General features: G+C 37.6%; 1 protein-coding gene across 1 annotated transcript in view; it reads left to right on the top strand.

Annotated features, from left to right (window-relative positions):
• Window positions 1–19,392, top strand: part of otud7a (OTU deubiquitinase 7A) — a 121,368-nt gene that overhangs the window by 84,972 nt on the left and 17,004 nt on the right. The window contains exons 8-10 of the mRNA XM_079810051.1: window positions 7,400–7,512; window positions 13,273–13,400; window positions 16,282–16,431. Of these exons, the coding sequence (XP_079666177.1) occupies window positions 7,400–7,512; window positions 13,273–13,400; window positions 16,282–16,431 (391 nt within the window). The remainder of the gene's footprint in view (window positions 1–7,399; window positions 7,513–13,272; window positions 13,401–16,281; window positions 16,432–19,392) is intronic.

The raw sequence follows: 19,392 nt of genomic DNA, 5'->3' as shown, positions 1-19,392 counted from the left end.
AAAGGATTATTAGGAACACCTGTTCAATTTCTCATTAATTTATTAATTCTCAATTATCTAATCAACCAATCACATGGCAGTTGCTTCAATGCATTTAGGGGTGTGGTCCTGGTCAAGACAATCTCCTGAACTCCAAACTGAATGTCAGAATGGGAAAGAAAGGTGATTTAAGCAATTTTGAGCGTGGCATGGTTGTTGGTGCCAGACGGGCCGGTCTGAGTATTTCACAATCTGCTCTGTTACTGGGATTGTCAGGCTCAACCATTTCTAAGGTTTACAAAGAATGGTGTGATAAGGGAAAAACATCCAGTATGCGGCAGTCCTGTGGGCGAAAATGCCTTGTTGATGCTAGAGGTCAGAGGAGAATGGGCCGACTGATTCAAGCTGAAAGAAGAGCAACTTTGACTGAAATAACTACTCGTTACAACCGAGGTATGCAGCAAAGCATTTGTGAAGCTACAACATGCACAACCTTGAGGCGGATAGGCTACAACAGCAGAAGACCCCACCGGGTACCACTCATCTCCACTAAAAATAGGGAAAAGAGGCTACAATTTGCACGAGCTCACCAAAATTGGACAGTTGAACACTTGAAAAATGTTGCCTGGTCTGATGAGTCTCGATTTCTGTTGAGACATTCAGATGGGAGAGTCAGAATTTGGCGTAAACAGAATGAGAAAATGGATCCATCATGCCTTGTTACCACTGTGCAGGCTGGTGGTGGTGGTGTAATGGTGTAGGGGATGTTTTCTTGGCACACTTTAGGCCCCTTAGTGCCAATTGGGCATCGTTTAAATGCCACAGCCTACCTGAGCATTGTTTCTGACCATGTCCATCCCTTTATGACCACCATGTACCCATCCTCTGATGGCTACTTCCAGCAGGATAAAGCACCATGTCACATTGGTGTCATTTCAAATTGGTTTCTTGAACATGACAATGAGTTCACTGTACTAAAATGGCCCCCACAGTCACCAGATCTCAACCCAATAGAGCATCTTTGGGATGTGGTGGAACGGGAGCTTCATGCCCTGGATGTGCATCCCACAAATCTCCATCAACTGCAAGATGCTATCCAATCAATATGGGCCAACATTTCTAAAGAATGCTTTCAGCACCTTGTCGAATCAATGCCACATAGAATTAAGGCAGTTCTGAAGGCGAAAGGGGGTCAAACACAGTATTAGTATGGTGTTCCTAATAATCCTTTTGGTGAGTGTACTTTGATTAGGAAATTATGTTTGAAATCCTCTAAAAATCCCTAATATTTTTTTCTTTTGACAAGTGTTACATTTAAACAGTGTTGGGGAAAGTTACTTTTAAAAGTAATGCCTTACAAGATTGTGTTACTCCCTAAAAAAGTTACACTGCATGAAAAGTGGGATTTTCGTCAGTATGTGACACTGTAGATTGCCGTGAAACTTCAGGTTTACGACTGTGCACGGCAATTTGCAGGCAACACCGAAAACTGCCGTAAATTGTGGTAAATTGACGTGGGCCTTGCTTGGCAGTTGTCCCCCCATGACCCCCCCTCCCCTTAATTCTAGGGGAGGCTTTATCATGTAAATGAACATGCTGTGAGCTACACAAATGCAAATCAGAGTAGCAGCAGGGGGAGTTTTATCTAGGTTCTGAATTTTTTTGACTAAAACAAGTTTAAAGTTTAAGTTAAAATGTTATCTTAAATTTAAGTAAAATGTACTCGTTTTAGTACACATTACTAAATTTTTAGGGCAACCAGTTTGCTCCAATTTTTTAAGTAGATTCAACTTGTCCGGGCTCACAGTGTAGATTAATTACTCTGTATGTCATTAGCGATAACCAATGTTATGTAAAAAAAATAAAAAAATACAGGACAGCAGTTCATGTCTTCAACCTTTAGAGAGGTTATGTGATGCAACAAGACAATGAACCAAAGCACACAAATAAATCAAGTAAAGCATACAGTTTACATACCAACATTAATTTTTCCACCCTGCACTGTGAATGATTTTTTAAATGGCTATTAATCATAAATGTGAAAAGTACAAGTTTGTGTGTTTATAGTTAAGTCAGATTGTGTTTTTCTGTAATTGTCATTTAAATTGAGCTCACACCACATTTTATGAATTATCAATGCAGATTTTCAAGAGGTGGTTTCCTGGACAGGGTTTAAATTATGCCAAGAGTAGGCCTTAATCTAGTTAATCGTGAGTTAAAAAATTGTTGCCTGGAACAAAGATTAAGCACAGATTACTAACACCTGGACTATGAGTCCTGAACTAAAATAAACTGGATTCATTTACAGTTTTAACTAATTGCTTACACACAATTTCTGAAAATATGGCTCCATTTCTTGTAACTCTACACACAAAACATCAGACATCTCTTGCAAAAGCAACACTTTGTGCAAAACTATTTTAACTATTTCCAAAAATGTTGTTTTTGCATATATCTAACTACACAATGCACAACTGGGTGGCATTTATAGTGAATCGAAAGTTATCCAGGGATAATGTCATGATGTAGTGTGTGTGTGTGTGTGTGTGTCCGTGACTCTTTAGCTCTGCACGCCTGCATGAGCTCGGGTGTTTTCGAAAAGAATCGGTACAGCGTTATAAATATGATCAAACTAAAGACTCTACAGAGATATGACGGATGCAACACTACTCTATAGGTACTCAAGATTAACATGGAATTTACAGTTGAACTGAAATCAACTGAACTGAATCAACACTGAAGTCACTTGAGCTGAATATTGACACTATATTGGCTTGTTAGAGCCGGTTTACAGCAGAATTTGTTTTGAACTTGTTACTGAAGCTGCTATGAAACAATATATTTTGTTGTATGCATATTCTTTCTTTCTCAAACCTTAGTTTTGATTTCTAAGTGATCAATTTATGTATAAGTGTTTTCACACATGATCATTGGCTGTATGGGTCCTCAGTAAATGAATGTGGCATTTAAATGGCAAAAGTTATTCTTGTCTCTATAACTTATGGCTTCCTAAAGACACGTTTATGGGTAAATAAAATATCAATAATATAAATAAAATGAATATCAAAACATATTTTAAATATAATGAAGTCATTTTATTATAGCACTCATCAGATGTTCCTGGAAACAAAACAGAGACAGAACAGTATAAACAAACTATACAACAAACTAAACACCAAATTACAAAAACATTATTATGTGAAAGTGAATAAAGTTGTGTGTGTTTTCAGTTATAAATATGTGCTGTGTAAATTAGCCTATACTTTTAGGAATTATATATAGCCTAACTTTAAAAAACAAACAATAACCCATATAGATAAATTATAATAATTGTATAATATTAAGCATTTACTTAATATACATTGTAACATTAGGCTACTTTACTCTAGCACAGTAGTCAGTTAAGCAATTAATTAATATCTTATATTAATATGTATGTAGCCTAGGCTACATCTAAAGGTAAGTCTGCTTTAAAAAAAAAAAATATTACGCTTCGACATGTACAGAATGTGCGCGTTAAGAAACACGTTCAAATGTGTCTTCTTAACATGTTAAAACTGTGCGTGAAGCGGAAAACAGGGCGTGTTGAAGGTTGAAACAATCATAAGTCACGCGTTTCGTATAAAGAGATTTGGCCCCGGGCGCGTTCCATATCAGAGCCCTAGTCCAATGAGGTGCGAGGTCGAGGTCATGGCCATGACGCGTAGAAGACGAGCTTTAAACTATTTTTTTGATGTTTTTTGCTGCTTTCCTTTTTCGTGATCAACAATGACAGGACACCGTCTTCAACTCAATCTCTGCATGGACGCGACGAACTTTTTGGACTCATTTTCAGGAGGCTGTCTTCGTCTTCATAACTCTGAGGCAAACTGCAGCCGCTATGAACCACAGCATGGGTAATGTAACGTTACGATTTAAAGAATATGCTTTTATTCAGCTGTATAAGGAAATGGATGCGTTAATAGATCCGAGCTTAAAACTGCACATTTTGTTTACACAGACTATCCTCGCCTCATAACGAAGCCGTGAGCTCTTATCTGCTTGGAGAGATTTCCACGAGTCCAGATTTAACCGCTGATCACGACGAAATTGTGTGTAAGTAACTTCTAATGTGTTTCTCATTCCTTGTTTAATTTTACCGTGACTGTTTTTATTAATACCAGTCTCATGTAATTGTTTTCCAGCTGCCTGTAAGACGTATTATGAATCGACACGCCGCAGCTTCAGATACAAACAACCTGAAACTGCGAAGTTTAGCTCGGAGTCGATCAAGAAGAAAAAGGGTAAGATTTATTATATTAGATCCGTTTTTTGTCAATGTGAGTATTTTTCAGGTTGCTTATTGTCTTTATGGATTGTATTACAGTTGCTGGAAGCAAGAGTGTGCTGGATGAGGTGGACGTTTGGAAGTCCGCGGCCATTGAACTCATGTTTGACGAGGAAGACGGCTTTGTTGACGGGGTGTCTGGATGGATTGTGCGGCCACCGCGCTCTCGCAGCCTGGAGCTCGACGAACTTTACATTACGAGACATTACTGCTGCACTGTACATAGTTGTGTGTTTAACAATAAAGCTCTTTCTTTGAGTAAACCGCTGTGTTTTATAAATGAAGCCCTTTCTTTGAATGAACAGCTGTATGCTTATAAATGAAGCCCCTTGTTTGAATAAACGGCACGGTCCGTATAATTTTCCCATATATTCCTTGATGGTATGAATACTTCATAGCACAATAACATTAATATGAAACAAATTATTACAACATAAATTATATATTTATTATTATTATTATTGGGGTTTACATTTATAATGAGCCAGGGGGACCAATAATGATTGGTTTGCAGTGATCTGCCAACCAATCACGAGGGATTTTTCTTTTTTAAATGTAGTGGCTTCAGCCAATAGTGAGTGAGTAAATTCAAGTCTGGCCGTTGACTCTCTGGTTTCGCTGCTATTCATATGCAAATTAGAGGCGTCGCACCTCCGCGCGGTCTCTCAGCGGGGGGGGCTCTCCACCTACGTCATGGTTCGTTTATGACAATTTGTGGCACAGACGAACGCGACGTTCGCTGCCTCTAAATTGTCGAAAACTGCCGAAAATTAGGGAGATTTCCAGGAGTATACAGGCGTTTATGGGGTCGAAAATCCCACTTTTCATGCAGTGTTACTTATTGTGCACTGAGTTAAAGTGATGCTTTTGTTGTTTTTTTCACATTTGTTTTTAATAACAAATAAAAAAGAATTAACAAGCCTCAGGCTGAAGGAAATGTAAATTCACATTTGTACAGTAAAGGGCGCAACCCAAACAAACCTTTCAGCAGTGATGCCATTCTGGATTCAGAAAAAAATAGAATTCAGGAGAAGAAAGTTCTACACTTTTACTTGAGCAATGAAAAAAAAAAAATTGAACACAAACATGATCATTTTTGCTTATTAGTAAGGTTGAATTGGATCATCGAAGGTCAGCAGCAAAAACATTGGTTATTAAAGTGAGATTATATTTGTGTAATTTAAAGGTGTCATGAACTGGCTTTTTTTATTTTTTTATACTGTTGTCTGAGGTCAATTTATGACATTTGCATGGTTTTTACATTCAGAAACATCATAATGAATAAGTAATAGGCTATTTTCTGCCTTGGTTTTGAGGCTCTCTGAAAAACGCTCGGTTTTGATGGGCATGCCGCACTGAAGACTTGAAAATAAACGCCCATGGCTACGATTAGATAAGATTTGCATATTTAATGAGCTTCAACTCCCCTCAGTACATGTGGGAATTGTTTTGAAAGCGTCTGGGGAATCGCTCACAGGACTCGCAAAATATCTTTATCAACAAACACAAAGATTCATCTCTCATCCACCCGCGATTGATTGGAATGTTTTCGGCCGATCAGTGAATATAACCGCAAACCGTACACACACACACGTGCGCGCGCGCAAGAAAGGAATGTTATTTCACTATTTAAGATAGCCGGTGATACGTTTTGGTAGCCCGTCTGAAAAACACATAGCCCTGGGGACATTGGGCTTTTGAATGAAGCAATAACACTTCAAATAGAGGATTCTCCAGCCTGTGACTGCGTACTTAGGTATGTAATCAATAGATTTCAAACTATCTGTAACAATGCAATACTAACACATAAACATGTTTTACTCACATAAGTGTGTGTTGCACCGTTCCTGTCGGATCCAATATAGAAGGCACAGCATTGTGTTTTAATCTCAATATGTCTGCAAATCCAGTCTCGACCTCTTATCTTGTTTACAATCAATTCCGCAGTGAAATTAAGCGAACAAACGCGCAATGTCTTACACACGTGAGCTGGAACCAGCATGTTTATTGCTCTGTAGCTTGACCCGTTAAGCTCCACAAGTCGGTGGGCGGGCTTGAGGCGGCGCTTCTGCATCCTATCACGTGTTTTTTTTTTGTGTTTTTTTAATAAGGCCCTTTCACATCAAAATTTAAATAAAAAGGATGAAGAAAATGCTAATTCATGTGTACAGTAGAGGGTGCAGTTCAAACAAACCTTTCAGCTGTGCTGCCATTCTGGATTCCAGATTAATAGAATGCAGGAAAAGAAAGTTTAACACTTACTTCACCAATAAAAAAATATAAGTTATGTTTGCTTATGGTTTAACTGAATCATCGAAGGTCAGCAGCAAGTACATTGGTCAATAAAGTTATTAACCTATTTAATTATTGGTGGTTAGTGTAATATTCTGATTTAGCATTTCACTGATTTTATTCATTTTGAGGAAATACTGAATCTGTTTTTTTGCAAGTGAGATTAGTAAATGCCTGCTCACATATAGTCTAAAACTACAATAACCATCATGTTCACACAACGCCTCTGCACTCACGATTTCTCTCAACATGAGGACAGGAGAGCTGTCGGTCAATAAAAGGGAAAACAAAGTAACTTGCGTTATTTATTTGAAAAAGTAACTCAGATATTTTGTTGTAAATGTAAAAGAAATGTGTTACTAGTTACTTGATAAAAGTAATCTGATTACATACCTCGAGGTACTTGTAATATGTTATCCCCAATCGTCTGTCTGTCACAAAAATACATATATTTCTATATACAATATTTAAAAATGTATTAATTATTTTTTTTTAAATAAATTACATAAAATATATTATAAATATTAAATAAATGTTTATATAAAATTGAAATAAATATAATAAAGTAAAATAAAAGATGCTGCCAAGAGATTCAATTATAAAATTCAATAGATAAATGATCAAAATGAGATAATGAATGAATATAAAGTATTTATTTATGGTCTGAGGACAGGCGGTTTGACAAGGTATGACAAGGTGTGATGGATATAAAATGGAGCATCTCCGAATAATAAGAAGTGGAAATGTTCCAAGTAATATTGTGGGACATGTTGTAAATCAGCAATCTCTTTCTCTCTGTAGTCGGGGCTGGTGTACACTGAGGAGGAATGGGAGAGAGAGTGGAACGAATTGCTGAAGCTGGCCTCCAGTGAGCCACGCACACACTTTAGCAAGAACGGCAACTCCAGTGGAGGGTAATGCTCACCCACACACCCTCACACATTTACATCTTGTTATGTCACATTCGGTTGTCTTTCCATTCCCACCTGCTGTATAGATATTCCGTTTAACTACAAACACTTCCTCTTATGCCAATTGTGTAACCATTTACAACAATACAACATCAAATGCTTATGGAATAAAAAAATCATATCAGCCTTCAACACCCATCATAACACACACACACACGCGTTACATTTTGTAAGGCATCAGTATGTCAAGGTGCAATGATTTCCACTTCAAAGTTCGACTACAATGCTCTTGAATTGTGGGCGAGCTCTGGGCTGTCCCAGCATGCCCATCTTCAGTTCGCTCAAACCGCACTCAGACTGCCATTAGAGGCCACTAGAGATTAACTCCATCCACAGGCCACACTTAACACATGACCTTTAGATGGATGCTATGCCATTTTCAAAACACAAAGAACCCATCAAGAACCTTCTTTAGCAATGTGAGGGACTGTTATAATGCATGGAGAAGAATGTGGTGGTATTGATCTTATTATGTGACTGAAAAAACACGCTGTGCTCTTTTAAATGTGTGACATTGCCACCTAGTGGCAGTACTTGGAGTGTTACATTGTATTTGGCTTCATTCAGAATAGAACTCTACCATATTGCTAGTATTCTTTCTGCATAAAGTATACTGTGCACAATATGTTCATTTTCTGAAAGCTATACGCTTCTGCGTTTGCCAAATTGTGCAGTATAGATCAAGGCACACTGTGTGGAACATTGTATCCCACAATGCAACGTTCCATTTCCAGTGGGAAACATGAACCAGAAGTAATATCAGTCTTGATTTTTTCAATTGTATCTCTTTTATTGACTCAATTGTTAATCTGGCTACAAAAAAAAAAAAAAAAACGTTTCACACAAATGGCTGAACTATCCCTTTAACTCTTTAAAATACAAAATTATTAAAGGGATTGTTCACTCCAAAAATCTGAATTTGTATTCATTTTCTCTCACCTCATTCCATTCCTTGTGTGATTTTCTTCTACGGAACTCACACACACAACACAGATATTTCGACGTTTTTTATTTATTTGTTGGCCATACACAAAAATCAGTTGGGTCCATTGCAGTTTTATTTATATACTATTATAGTTTTTATTAATACTTTTCTATTAGCTTTTATCTTTTATATGTTTAGTTTCCATCATATATATTTTTTTCCGTTTAATTCATGTTTTTAAAAATAATTTAATTCCATTTTTAGTAATTTTATTATATGCTTTTGTCATTGTTTTTATTTATTTAATTGTATTTCAGTTAGTGATTTTAGTACTTAGTCTGTTAGTCTGTCATCTAATATTTAATTTAATTTAATTATATTTTATATTTTATTTTATTTATTTTTATATTACTTTATTTCAATTTTTAAAAAATGTTTTGGTTAATTGTTTGTACCTCAACGTTCTTTTTTGATCTGCAGAAGAAAGTCATACAGGTTTGGAACGATTGGAATGATAACCCTTTCATTTCTAAGATGATAACAACAATTTCGCATGCTAGCTTTTGTTCCATATCATGGGTTCACACACTATATTTATTTTTAAAATAATATGTATTGACTACTGTATATGGGTGCCACAGTAAAAAATGACTGCTCTGGGTTGTGCGTTTTCACTACTCACTGCTCCTAATGTGTGTGCACTAATTTGGATGGGTTAAAGGTAGGGTACACTCAAAAAAATGATTCTTTAAACTTACTTAATTTAATTATGGACAGTGGTTCCACACAAGCAAATTGCTTTTTATTAACATTAATGGAATTTTTCTAATCTATGTAAACTCCTTGTGTTGGGACAACACGACTGAATGGGGAAGAATCTATGTGAAATAGTAATGTTGAACTAAATCAGTGGAATTGCTTCCCTATAAATAAAATCGGTTAAGTTAAATGAACATGCACACTCAAAAAAATAACTCATTGGACAAACTCAATTTACCTGAGGGGAGGTTTTCCATCCAATAAATATGTGTAACCCCAACTCATTAAAAAACAAATTCATACAATGAAATGTAATTGAGTTGGTTCAACTCAATTTTATCTAATAGTTTAATTTATATTTATATACGTATAACATTACTTTTTTTTCTTGTCAAACTTAAATTTAAAAAAATAATTGGTAAACCAATTATAAGCAATTTAATTCATCATCATATACAATACATATAATGAATATATAAGAAAAGAGGTTTGACATTAGCATAGATCACTGGCGCCACTCTTCAGCATAACGGTAACCACAAAATTAAAAAAACATTACAGAAACCTCTCTAAATGTCCAACATAACTGAACATTAAACACTAACATTACTAACAACATCATTCCCTTTACAGAAAAACATATAAAATAACACTTTAATCGCTAAATTTACTCTCCTAATGGAGTCCCTTGCAAAGCATGCTGGGAACTGCCCAGTTAGTTATGTCAACACAAATATTTAATGTAGTTTTAACACAACTGAATTAAGTAAACTTCAGTTTTAAATATATTAGGTTGATTGAACACAATTAAATTAAGTTGTGACAAAATTAGATATGTTTAAGCAAAGTGAACAGAATTTAAATGTGTCACATCTATGAAGGGCTTGAATCATTTTTTTGAGTGTAGGGTTTTTGGAGAGGCTAGCAATAGTGAGCTAGTTTTGAAAGCATAAGATCCCATCCTCCCTTCAGAGCATCTCCGAGGCAACGTGTGGGAGCAAACAAAAGCGCCATAAGAGATGCCGTTAAACTACCTCATGTCTCAAAGCACATAACATTACAATTATAATGAACGTAAATAACTTAAAGAGCACTGACCAGGTATGACAAGCACATTCGGATCGATTGCAATGATTGGATGAACATATTTTTAATGTCCAATGACTTACGCAGACAATATACATATAAATACATTTAGACCACTTCCTATCAGGATGTAAAGAGACTTTCAACCAGCATAAAAATAATGTTTTCTGGAACAAATCACCTATCCTGCCTTTAAATGTAGAGGACAGATTCCAAGTATGGGTTGCCATACTTGGCCTTCACGTCACTTCACCTCACCGTGATTGGTTGCCACCCTTTTTATATGCTGTGCACTGTAGTATGCAGAAGCAATATGCTAGTACTCCAGTCTAAACACACCTGAAATGTACACTATATTACCAAAAGTATTGGGACACCACTCCAAATCATTGATTTGAGGTGTTCCAATCACATCCTCGGCCAGAGGTGTATAAAATCAAGCAGCTAGGCATGCAGACGTTTTTACAAACATTTGTGAAAGAATGGGTCGCTCTCAGGAGCTCAGTGAATTCAAGCATGGTACTGTGATAGGTTGCCACCTGTGCAATAAGTCCATTCGTGAAATTTCCTCACTACTAAATATTCCACGGTCAACTGTTAGTGGTATTATAGCAATAGTGCGTAGAGAGCTTCATGGAATGGGTTTCCATGGCCGAGCAGCTGCATCCAAGCCTTATATCACCAAGTGCAATGCAACGCGTTGGATGCAGTGGTGTAAAGCACGCTGCCACGGGACTCTAGGGCCTTGGAGACATGTTCTCTGGAGTGACCAGTCACGCTTCTCTGTATCTGTTAGTTCCAGTGAAAGGCATATGCATACCAAGATATTTTGGACAATTTCATGCTCCCAACTTTGTGGGAACAGTTTGGGGATGGCCCCTTCCTGTTCCAACATGACTGCGCACCAGTGCACAAAGCAAGGTCCATAAAGACATGGATGAGCAAATTTGGTGTGGTGGAACTTGACTGAACTTGAGTGCTGACCTCGACCCATAGAACACATTTGGGATGAATTAGAGCGGAGACTGCGAACCAGGCCTTCTCGTCCAACATCAGTGCCTGACCTCACAAATGCGCTTCTAGAAGAATGGTCAAAAATTCCCATAAACACATTACTAAACTTTGTGGAAAGCCTTCCCAGAAGATTTGAAGCTGTTATAGCTGCAAAAAAACAAAAAAACAAAAAACAGTCCCGCGCAAACCTCTAGTTCCAGTAAAAGGAACTCTTAATGTTTCAGCATACCAAAACATTTTGGACAATTTCACGCTCCCAAAATTGTGGGAACAGTTTGTGGATGGCCCCTTCCTGTTCTAACATGACTGCACACCAGTGCACAAATCAAGGTCCATAAAGACATGGATGAGCAATTTTGGTGTGGAGGAACTTGACTAGTCCTGACCTCAACCCGACAGAACACCTTTAAGAATGAATTTGAGCGGAGACTACGAACCAGGCCTTCTCGTCCAACATCAGTGCCTGACCTCACAAATGCGCTTCTAGAAGAATGGTCAAAAATTCCCATAAACACATTACTAAACTTTGTGGAAAGCCTTCCCAGAAGAGTTGAAGCTGTTATAGCTGCAAAGGGTGGGCCAACTCCATATTAAACCCTACGGATTAAGAATGGGATGTCATTAAAGTTCATGTGCATGTAAAGGCAGATAGTGTATGAAAGATACTTTTTTTTTTCTATGTTAAAATACTTTCTCCTATCTCTCTTTCTCTTTTCTCTAGGCTGATTCCTCTCAAAAATACAGCTCAATGTCTCTGTGGTATTTTCAAACAATTTTTCTGTTGTTTGAGAATTCAGTACAGCCCAGCATAGCAACACTGGCTCAACCAATTGCGTGGATTTAGGGCGGAGCTATCTGTTTGTCCAACCAATGGCAGACAGGCCTAGTGTTTGAAAGCAGTCAATATTTTTGCAGTTCCATTTAGTGACGCTAGTGCTACAGAAGTTATTTCACCACGTGTATAAACCATAACAGTTGATCTCAGGTCACAGATGGAAAATCTGCGCTGGCAGACAGCAGTTTGGTTCCTCCTCTCAGTAGTGTCAACTGAAGCGCTGCGGTCGAATTCAAGTTTCGACCAAATCTTGCTTCAGAAGGAAACATACCCCTCACCTCTGAAGTCTCGCTGACTGGAAAGTGAAAGCCTCAACCGCCAGGTCTCTGGTTATGCTTTAGTCTTCTGGCTTGGAAAACACAGCTTCCTGTTTTTCTCAGAGAGATCAGAGTTATGTGTGCTCTCACAATAGTGAGCTAAAAATATATATGGCTTCCTTTTTTTTACTTGTGTAAAAGGACCAAAGGTTGAAACATCAGTCACTTTATTCAGCTATAAACAGTGTAAGTCTGGTACAGTATTTTAAAAGTTTCAAAACACAGTGTAACTTAAGGGATGCGTTAATAAATTGCTCTGCGTGATGGTGAATAATCAGATTAGTGTTGATACCGTGCACGAAGGTTTTTCATTGGAGGGGTTTGCCTATTAAAAAAGCTTTTTATGAGTTTGGCAGCATTTCCGCAATGGACAGGGATGTTTAGAAAGCTCTCTTTCTTTATTAATTCTGAAATGTTTCAGTGACACCGACAGTACGAGTGTATGGTTTGGTGGTTGTTGCTAATGAAGTGCTTTAATTGAGTAATTTCCAAGATCCCAAATTACTCCTTCAAATTCTTATGTAGTCATTAAGTATCTGCTGGGGGAAGTCTAAAGCTCACTCAAATTTGTTGTAGATCATTAGACGTGGCATCATGGTTAATTGGAAGCTGCACAAATTATTAAAATTGCTGCTGTAATTAGAAAATATTGCCTGTATTGGTTGAATTTTCTTACTTTCACCATTATACAACCATTCTTATCATGATAATTATATTGCACATCAAATACACCACTATATGTGTCTGTGTGTGTGTGTCTCCTAAAGTGTGGACAACTCAGAAGACCCAGTTTACGAGAGTTTGGAGGAGTTCCATGTGTTTGTATTGGCCCATGTTCTGAGAAGACCTATCGTGGTGATCGCTGACACCATGCTCAGAGACTCCGGAGGGGAAGGTGAGATTCACAAGCCAGCGCAACTCGGTTCAACCACAGTCACTTTTCCAGCTAGAATATGTGCAGTTGTTTTATTCAGACCACTAGAGGGCTTCATAGCATTTTCTTTTTAACCCTGTTTAAATAGAGAACAACTTTATTTCCTTGTGGAAAACCAATTAAAACTGCTATCAAGAGTTATTAAATACCTGATAACTCAACTTTGTGCAACTGTAATTACATGCCTGAATGCTTTTAAAGGATTAGTGTGAACCGAACCATGACTTTCTTATGGAAGCTTGTTTCCGCCACTAAATAAAAAATACAAAAGGTAATTGCGACTTTTTCTCGCAATTCTGACTTTTTTTTAATAATAATTGCGTGAAATAAACTCACAATTCTGACTTTTTTTCCTCAGAATTGCACGGTATAAACACAATTCTCGCTTTTTTGTCAGAATTGTGTGATAAACTCTCAATTGCGAGTTATAAAGCCAGAATAGCATGATATAAAGTCACTGTTGAGAGTTATAAAGTCAGAATTGTGAGATAGAAACTCAGAGTTGGACTTTATAACTCGAAATTGTGATTTTATATCTCACAATTCTGAGAAAAAAAAGTCAGCTGTGAGATAAAAGTTTCGAAAACAAGCTTCCATACTTTCTTTTGTGAAAAACCTCCATTAAACTCCAAAAATGACACAAAAGCTGATTAACTACATGACTTGAGCACTAGCACCAGTCTCCTGAATCCATATGAAAGTTTTATGTGAGAAAAAGTTTGAAATTATTTATTTTTTCACTGAAAATATTGTCTTTTGCCCTAGTTTTCATGAGTAGTTTAATGAGCAAACTATTCTTTCAGAGTCAATCCATTTCAAGTAATTAGCCAAATTTCAGGGCTCTAAATAAGTCAAGTCACCTTTATTTTTATAGCGCTTTATGCAACTGAAATTGTTTCAACAGAATGAATGATGCAAACTTCATCAAATATGAGACAGATTCAAATTCTGCTGTAAAGCAGCTGTAGCAAGATAATAGTGTCATTATTCAGATCAGTGTTGATTCAATTCAGTTTCAACTACTGTGTAAATTCATTCATTATGAAACAAGTTAAACTCAGCCATAAAGCAGCTCTACAGAAGACAATTGTGTCATTATTCAGCTCAATTCACTTTAAGTTTTGTCCTCATCCGATAGTGTCAGTGCAGTCAGATCAAGAATATTGCTGGATATGAATTTGGGGAGGGGTTGGGGAACAATCCAACGCTCTCCATTGACTTTGTGTTGCGTGAGGCTGCCTTCTTGTCGTTTATGACTTATGACAAAAAACAGAACAATGTCTAAAAGCTGATATGTGACAGGGTGTACAGCAAACAAGCTAAAAAACACAGAAATAAGTTGTTATAAGATGTCGACCCAAAAAAAAAACGAGCCTCTAAGGAGACAAAAGTGGATACAGGCAATAAAACGTGAAGCATCAGTAGGAAGAAAGGGTACATTTTGGGATCCTGACACATTTTGGGATCGTATGCCTCAGTATGCCTATGTGTGCAGTAAACATTTTGACACTGTTAAGTCAAATATCCAAATGTCAGTTTTATATATTATATTTCCTGTCGCTGATTACGTTCCCCTCTAGTGGGTGTAGTTCTCAGTGTAATATAACATGCCGCACTCTCTCTCAATTGCCTGTGTCCACTTTTGTGTCCTTAAACGCTCGTTTTTTGGGTCAGCAGCTTATAAAAACTTCTGGGTTTTTGGTTCTGGGTTTTGTTTAGCTTGTTTGCTGTACACTTTGTCACATATCAGCTTTTATACATTGTTCTGTTTTTTGTTATTAGTCATAAATGTCAAGGAAGCCGCTTCACACAATACAAAGTCAATGGAGAGCATTGGATTGCCAATTAGCATTCAGATTATGACGCGTGTCGCTCTGTCTCTATGGCAAGGAATCCAAACTCCATTAGGTTCCATCACGTTGAGCTCGCTGTTTCAATGATCCAAATACATTCCAATGAAGGGAAGATTTGCTTTATTTTAAAGGTCCTGTTCTTCGTGATCCCATTTTTCAAACTTTAGTTAGTGTGTAATGTTGCTGTTAGAGCATTTATAATACCTGTAAAATTATAAAGCTCAAAGTTCAATGCCAAGCGAGATATTTAATTTAACAGAAGTTCCCTTTCAAAGCCTACAGCGAACGGCCGGTTAGGACTACATCCTGGTATTTCCTGCTTTAATTACGTCAGTAGAGCAGTATGTCGACTAACCTCCGCCCACAAGAACACACGAAAAAGGGGCCGTGGTCTTGTTGCTCCCGCGTGGAGAATAGGAAGTGTTGCGTTCGGTTGCGTTCGTATAGTTTGTTTGTCGCCATGTCGTCGAGACGCTGTTATTTTCATCCCGGAGTCAAGTCACCTTTGTTTGGCTTTCCCAGGGACGCTGTACTTAGAGATCATTGAGCGCATGCATCCCCATTATGGTGAGAGACGTGACCTTTCCGGTAATGTGCGCTCTGCGTGCGCTAAGCTGCTGTCGAATCACAACACGGGAACCGCTGGCACAATCAGAACTCGTTACGTATTTCTGAAGGAGGGACTTCATAGAACAGGGAAATCTTTCAAGCCGTTTTGAGGACAGTGAAAACAGCGGTATACAGATAAGTAAATTGTGTGAAAAATACTGTTTTTTTACACGCGAAACATGAACACATGTTATATTGCACACTGTAAACACAATCAAAGCTTCAAAAAAACACGAAAAACGGGACCTTTAAAAAAAAATTTGTTTTAAGATTCAGTTCCACCGATGTCAATGAAACATTGTAGTGTGAATTTAGTCGTTAAATTAATGTTCCATATAGACAAATTAACTTCTACCATTTTTTTTGTGCTTACCTTGCAGCTTTTGCTCCCATTCCCTTTGGAGGGCTGTACCTCCCGCTGGAGGTTCCTCCCAACCGCTGTCACTGTTCCCCGCTGGTGCTGGCCTACGACCAGGCCCACTTCTCCGCCCTGGTGTCCATGGAGCAGAGAGACCAGCAGAGAGAACAAGGTAGACACCAAACCATCAACCTAGCTCACCAATTCGAATTAGGCCCTGTTTACACAAGTGCGTTTTGGTTTAAAAACACATCACTTTAGCTACTCTGGAGTTTTCGGCCCTCAAAAATTGAGACTTTTGAAAATGCCGCAGACCGCATTTTACTTTGAAAACTGTTGCGTTTCAGTCTAAACGGACCAAAATGGAGACTTTTGAGTAGCTGCCCACATTCGCTCCCTGATTGGGATCATGGCGGATCCTTCCCTGATTTGCCGAGCCCCTATCAAATGAACATTACCCTACGGGAACACGACAATAACAGACCAAAGCCGTTTCTCTCAACGGCTCTGTAACAGACCAGCCTCGACGACTGTGTAAACAATAACATGGAGACGGAACTGCAAGCTTTGATGACTTTGTTGTCCTTTTAAACAGCCATTGTACAGTTAAACTCTGCATTTTCTAATACTGCAGCTGCCTACATGCGCAAGAGGCAAGCTATTATTACAGCAATCGGCAACTGTTTACGCTTGTACGTGCATGCCCAGTGTGATTGAATGGTCATCTGACATGCGTTTTCGGTCGTGTAGTGTGGACCGAGATCTTTTCTAAAGCGCAGTGGAAACGCCAGGAAGGACGAGGATCGCTTTCATTTTAAAACGCTGCGTTAAAACGAAAACGCACTAGTGTGGACATAACCACTGGTGTATCATCTCATTGTGTCATCGTTTAAGGCTAAGTAGGTATGTCTAATTGATATTAAAGTAAATCTAGACTCTCCAGATTTTGTGGTTAAATCCAGTCCAAAGGAATGCTAAGTAGATTAAATAGTGTTAAAAGATTGAGACATATTTAAAATCAGTACTAGTTATTTGTTATGAATTAAACACAAGCCTCTTAGTCAATGCTGGGACAACAAAATGGATGCATCTGGAGAAATGGCATACAAAAACAATATATACACTAATAATTTAATAACACTGTTTAATGTAATCTCAAAATGAATCCCAGTTTCAAAATGAATGTTTTTATACTGTACCTTATAATGATGTGATGCCTAAATTCCCTTATAACATTTAGTTAGAAAAATAATATAGAATTTTACTATCATCCTTTTTTTGGATATGGGCAAACACACACAAAAAAAAACGTATTTTTAGGGCATCACTAACATGTAATGTTTTGCGTTTAAATTAATTTTGTATTTTTTTTATCCCTTTTTTTGCATTTTTATTTATTTTTTTGTCTACAAATGTCTACCTCTAATGTTAAAAATCACAGCTAGTATTCATTCATCACACCTGAAATAGAGCACATACATGAAGCTGGTATTCCATGCATACATTTTGTATACTGCATACAGTAGAAATAGCATGTAAAACAAGTTAGTATGCAATACTGAATGTGTGTGAACCTGAAGTCAGTGAGGTTTAATTATTTTGTTTGCTGATTCATTCATCCTATTCAAATAGCTAATCGTTTTAGCAAAGAACCGACTCTAATCCGTCTCCTGCTGAATGAATAATGCAGACCTGAAATTTAATTACCTTTGATCAATTATTAAAAGCACATTTCGTAGACTCCAGTCGATCAGAGACTGAGACAGAAAAAAAAATATAAGGAACTATGCTGTTTAATACTGTTTCAGACTCTCTCAGGGAGTCTGGCTTCCAGTCAAGGACATTATTAGCTGTCTGTCTGAATTAGAGCCTCCATTCCAGACCATTATAGGTTATATCATGTAATCTGTATAGTATATTAGTGCATTGTGCAATATAATGTGCCCCGCCCCCTCAGAAGTATGGATTGTACACTGCAGGGCTGCCAGTGTGAGGTAAAACAACAGGCTGATGTTGTCTAGGGCTGAATGGGAATGCAGGCCGAGATCCACGCTTGCTTATCTCTCTCTCTCTCTCTCTCTCTCTCTCTCTCTCTCTCTCTCTCTCTCTCTCTCTCTCTCTCTCTTTCTCTCTCTTTCTCTCTCTCTCCAACCCCCATTTCACTGACACACTGAAGCTGTCAGTACAGTACAAGCTGTTCTCTTTACACACACACTCGTTACACACACACACTGCAGTTCACAGCCAGGGAATTTGCCAGGCACAAACCCACACCAACTGCCAGGCACATTTGAACACTACCAAAAAATTCATAATGTAGGGGACACCGGGGCTAGTTGTCACATGGGCCATATTTCAGTAACTATAAGGTTTTGAGTCAGAAATCCAATTGCACAAGTGTATGTTTTCTAGCAGTGGTTTTAATTATCTAGTTCAAAACTTTAAATCAATTTTTTGTGAAAATTGTCAAATTTGTAATGTGTAAGTAGTTACATGTGTTTAATGCTTTTTATAGGAAAAGGTTATTTTTTATGACGAAAGTCATATAATAGGCTTTTTATGGCAGGTTCCGCTGTGACAATTTACCCCATATAGTGTGATAACATGCCCTTTAATAGAGTACTGGTTCCCTTGACAAAAACCCAATTTAAGCTCTGTAGTCCCATTTAGCCACTTGTTAGCAACCGCCTTTTCAAGACAAGTCAAAGCTTTAAAACATGACTAGAGTGTATTACTGGTGTATTTTATGTTGTAGAATAAAGCATGAACTTATCTTGAGCTTGAACAGACCTTATTCCAAGCATTTAACCCATTCAAAAAACCCATTGACTTCAGGACGATGGAAGCGGAATTGCTAAAATGCTAACTTGCTTCTGGGTTTTGGCCTACACAAATACCTGCAACACTCTATAATGTTGAAAATTTCAATAGCTTTTTAGTAAACATTGATCAGAAAACAGTACAGATTTGACAACTAGCCACCATATGCACGTTTGCCAAGTCTGATTTGTTTCATTAAAGAACATATTTGCTGAGGTTTTGTGCCATGAAAATGGATATAGACAGCATTGTCTGTAGTTTATGTAAATAACATGTCTGGGTGATGTTTTATAAGAGACGGATTGGTTGAGTG

Source organism: Gobio gobio (assembly GCF_949357685.1).
Source record: "Gobio gobio genome assembly, chromosome: 25".
In the NCBI taxonomy this organism is placed as follows: Eukaryota; Metazoa; Chordata; class Actinopteri; order Cypriniformes; family Gobionidae; genus Gobio; species Gobio gobio.
The sequence above is the reverse complement of the archived record's forward strand: the minus strand, read 5'-3'. Positions and strand labels throughout refer to the sequence as shown.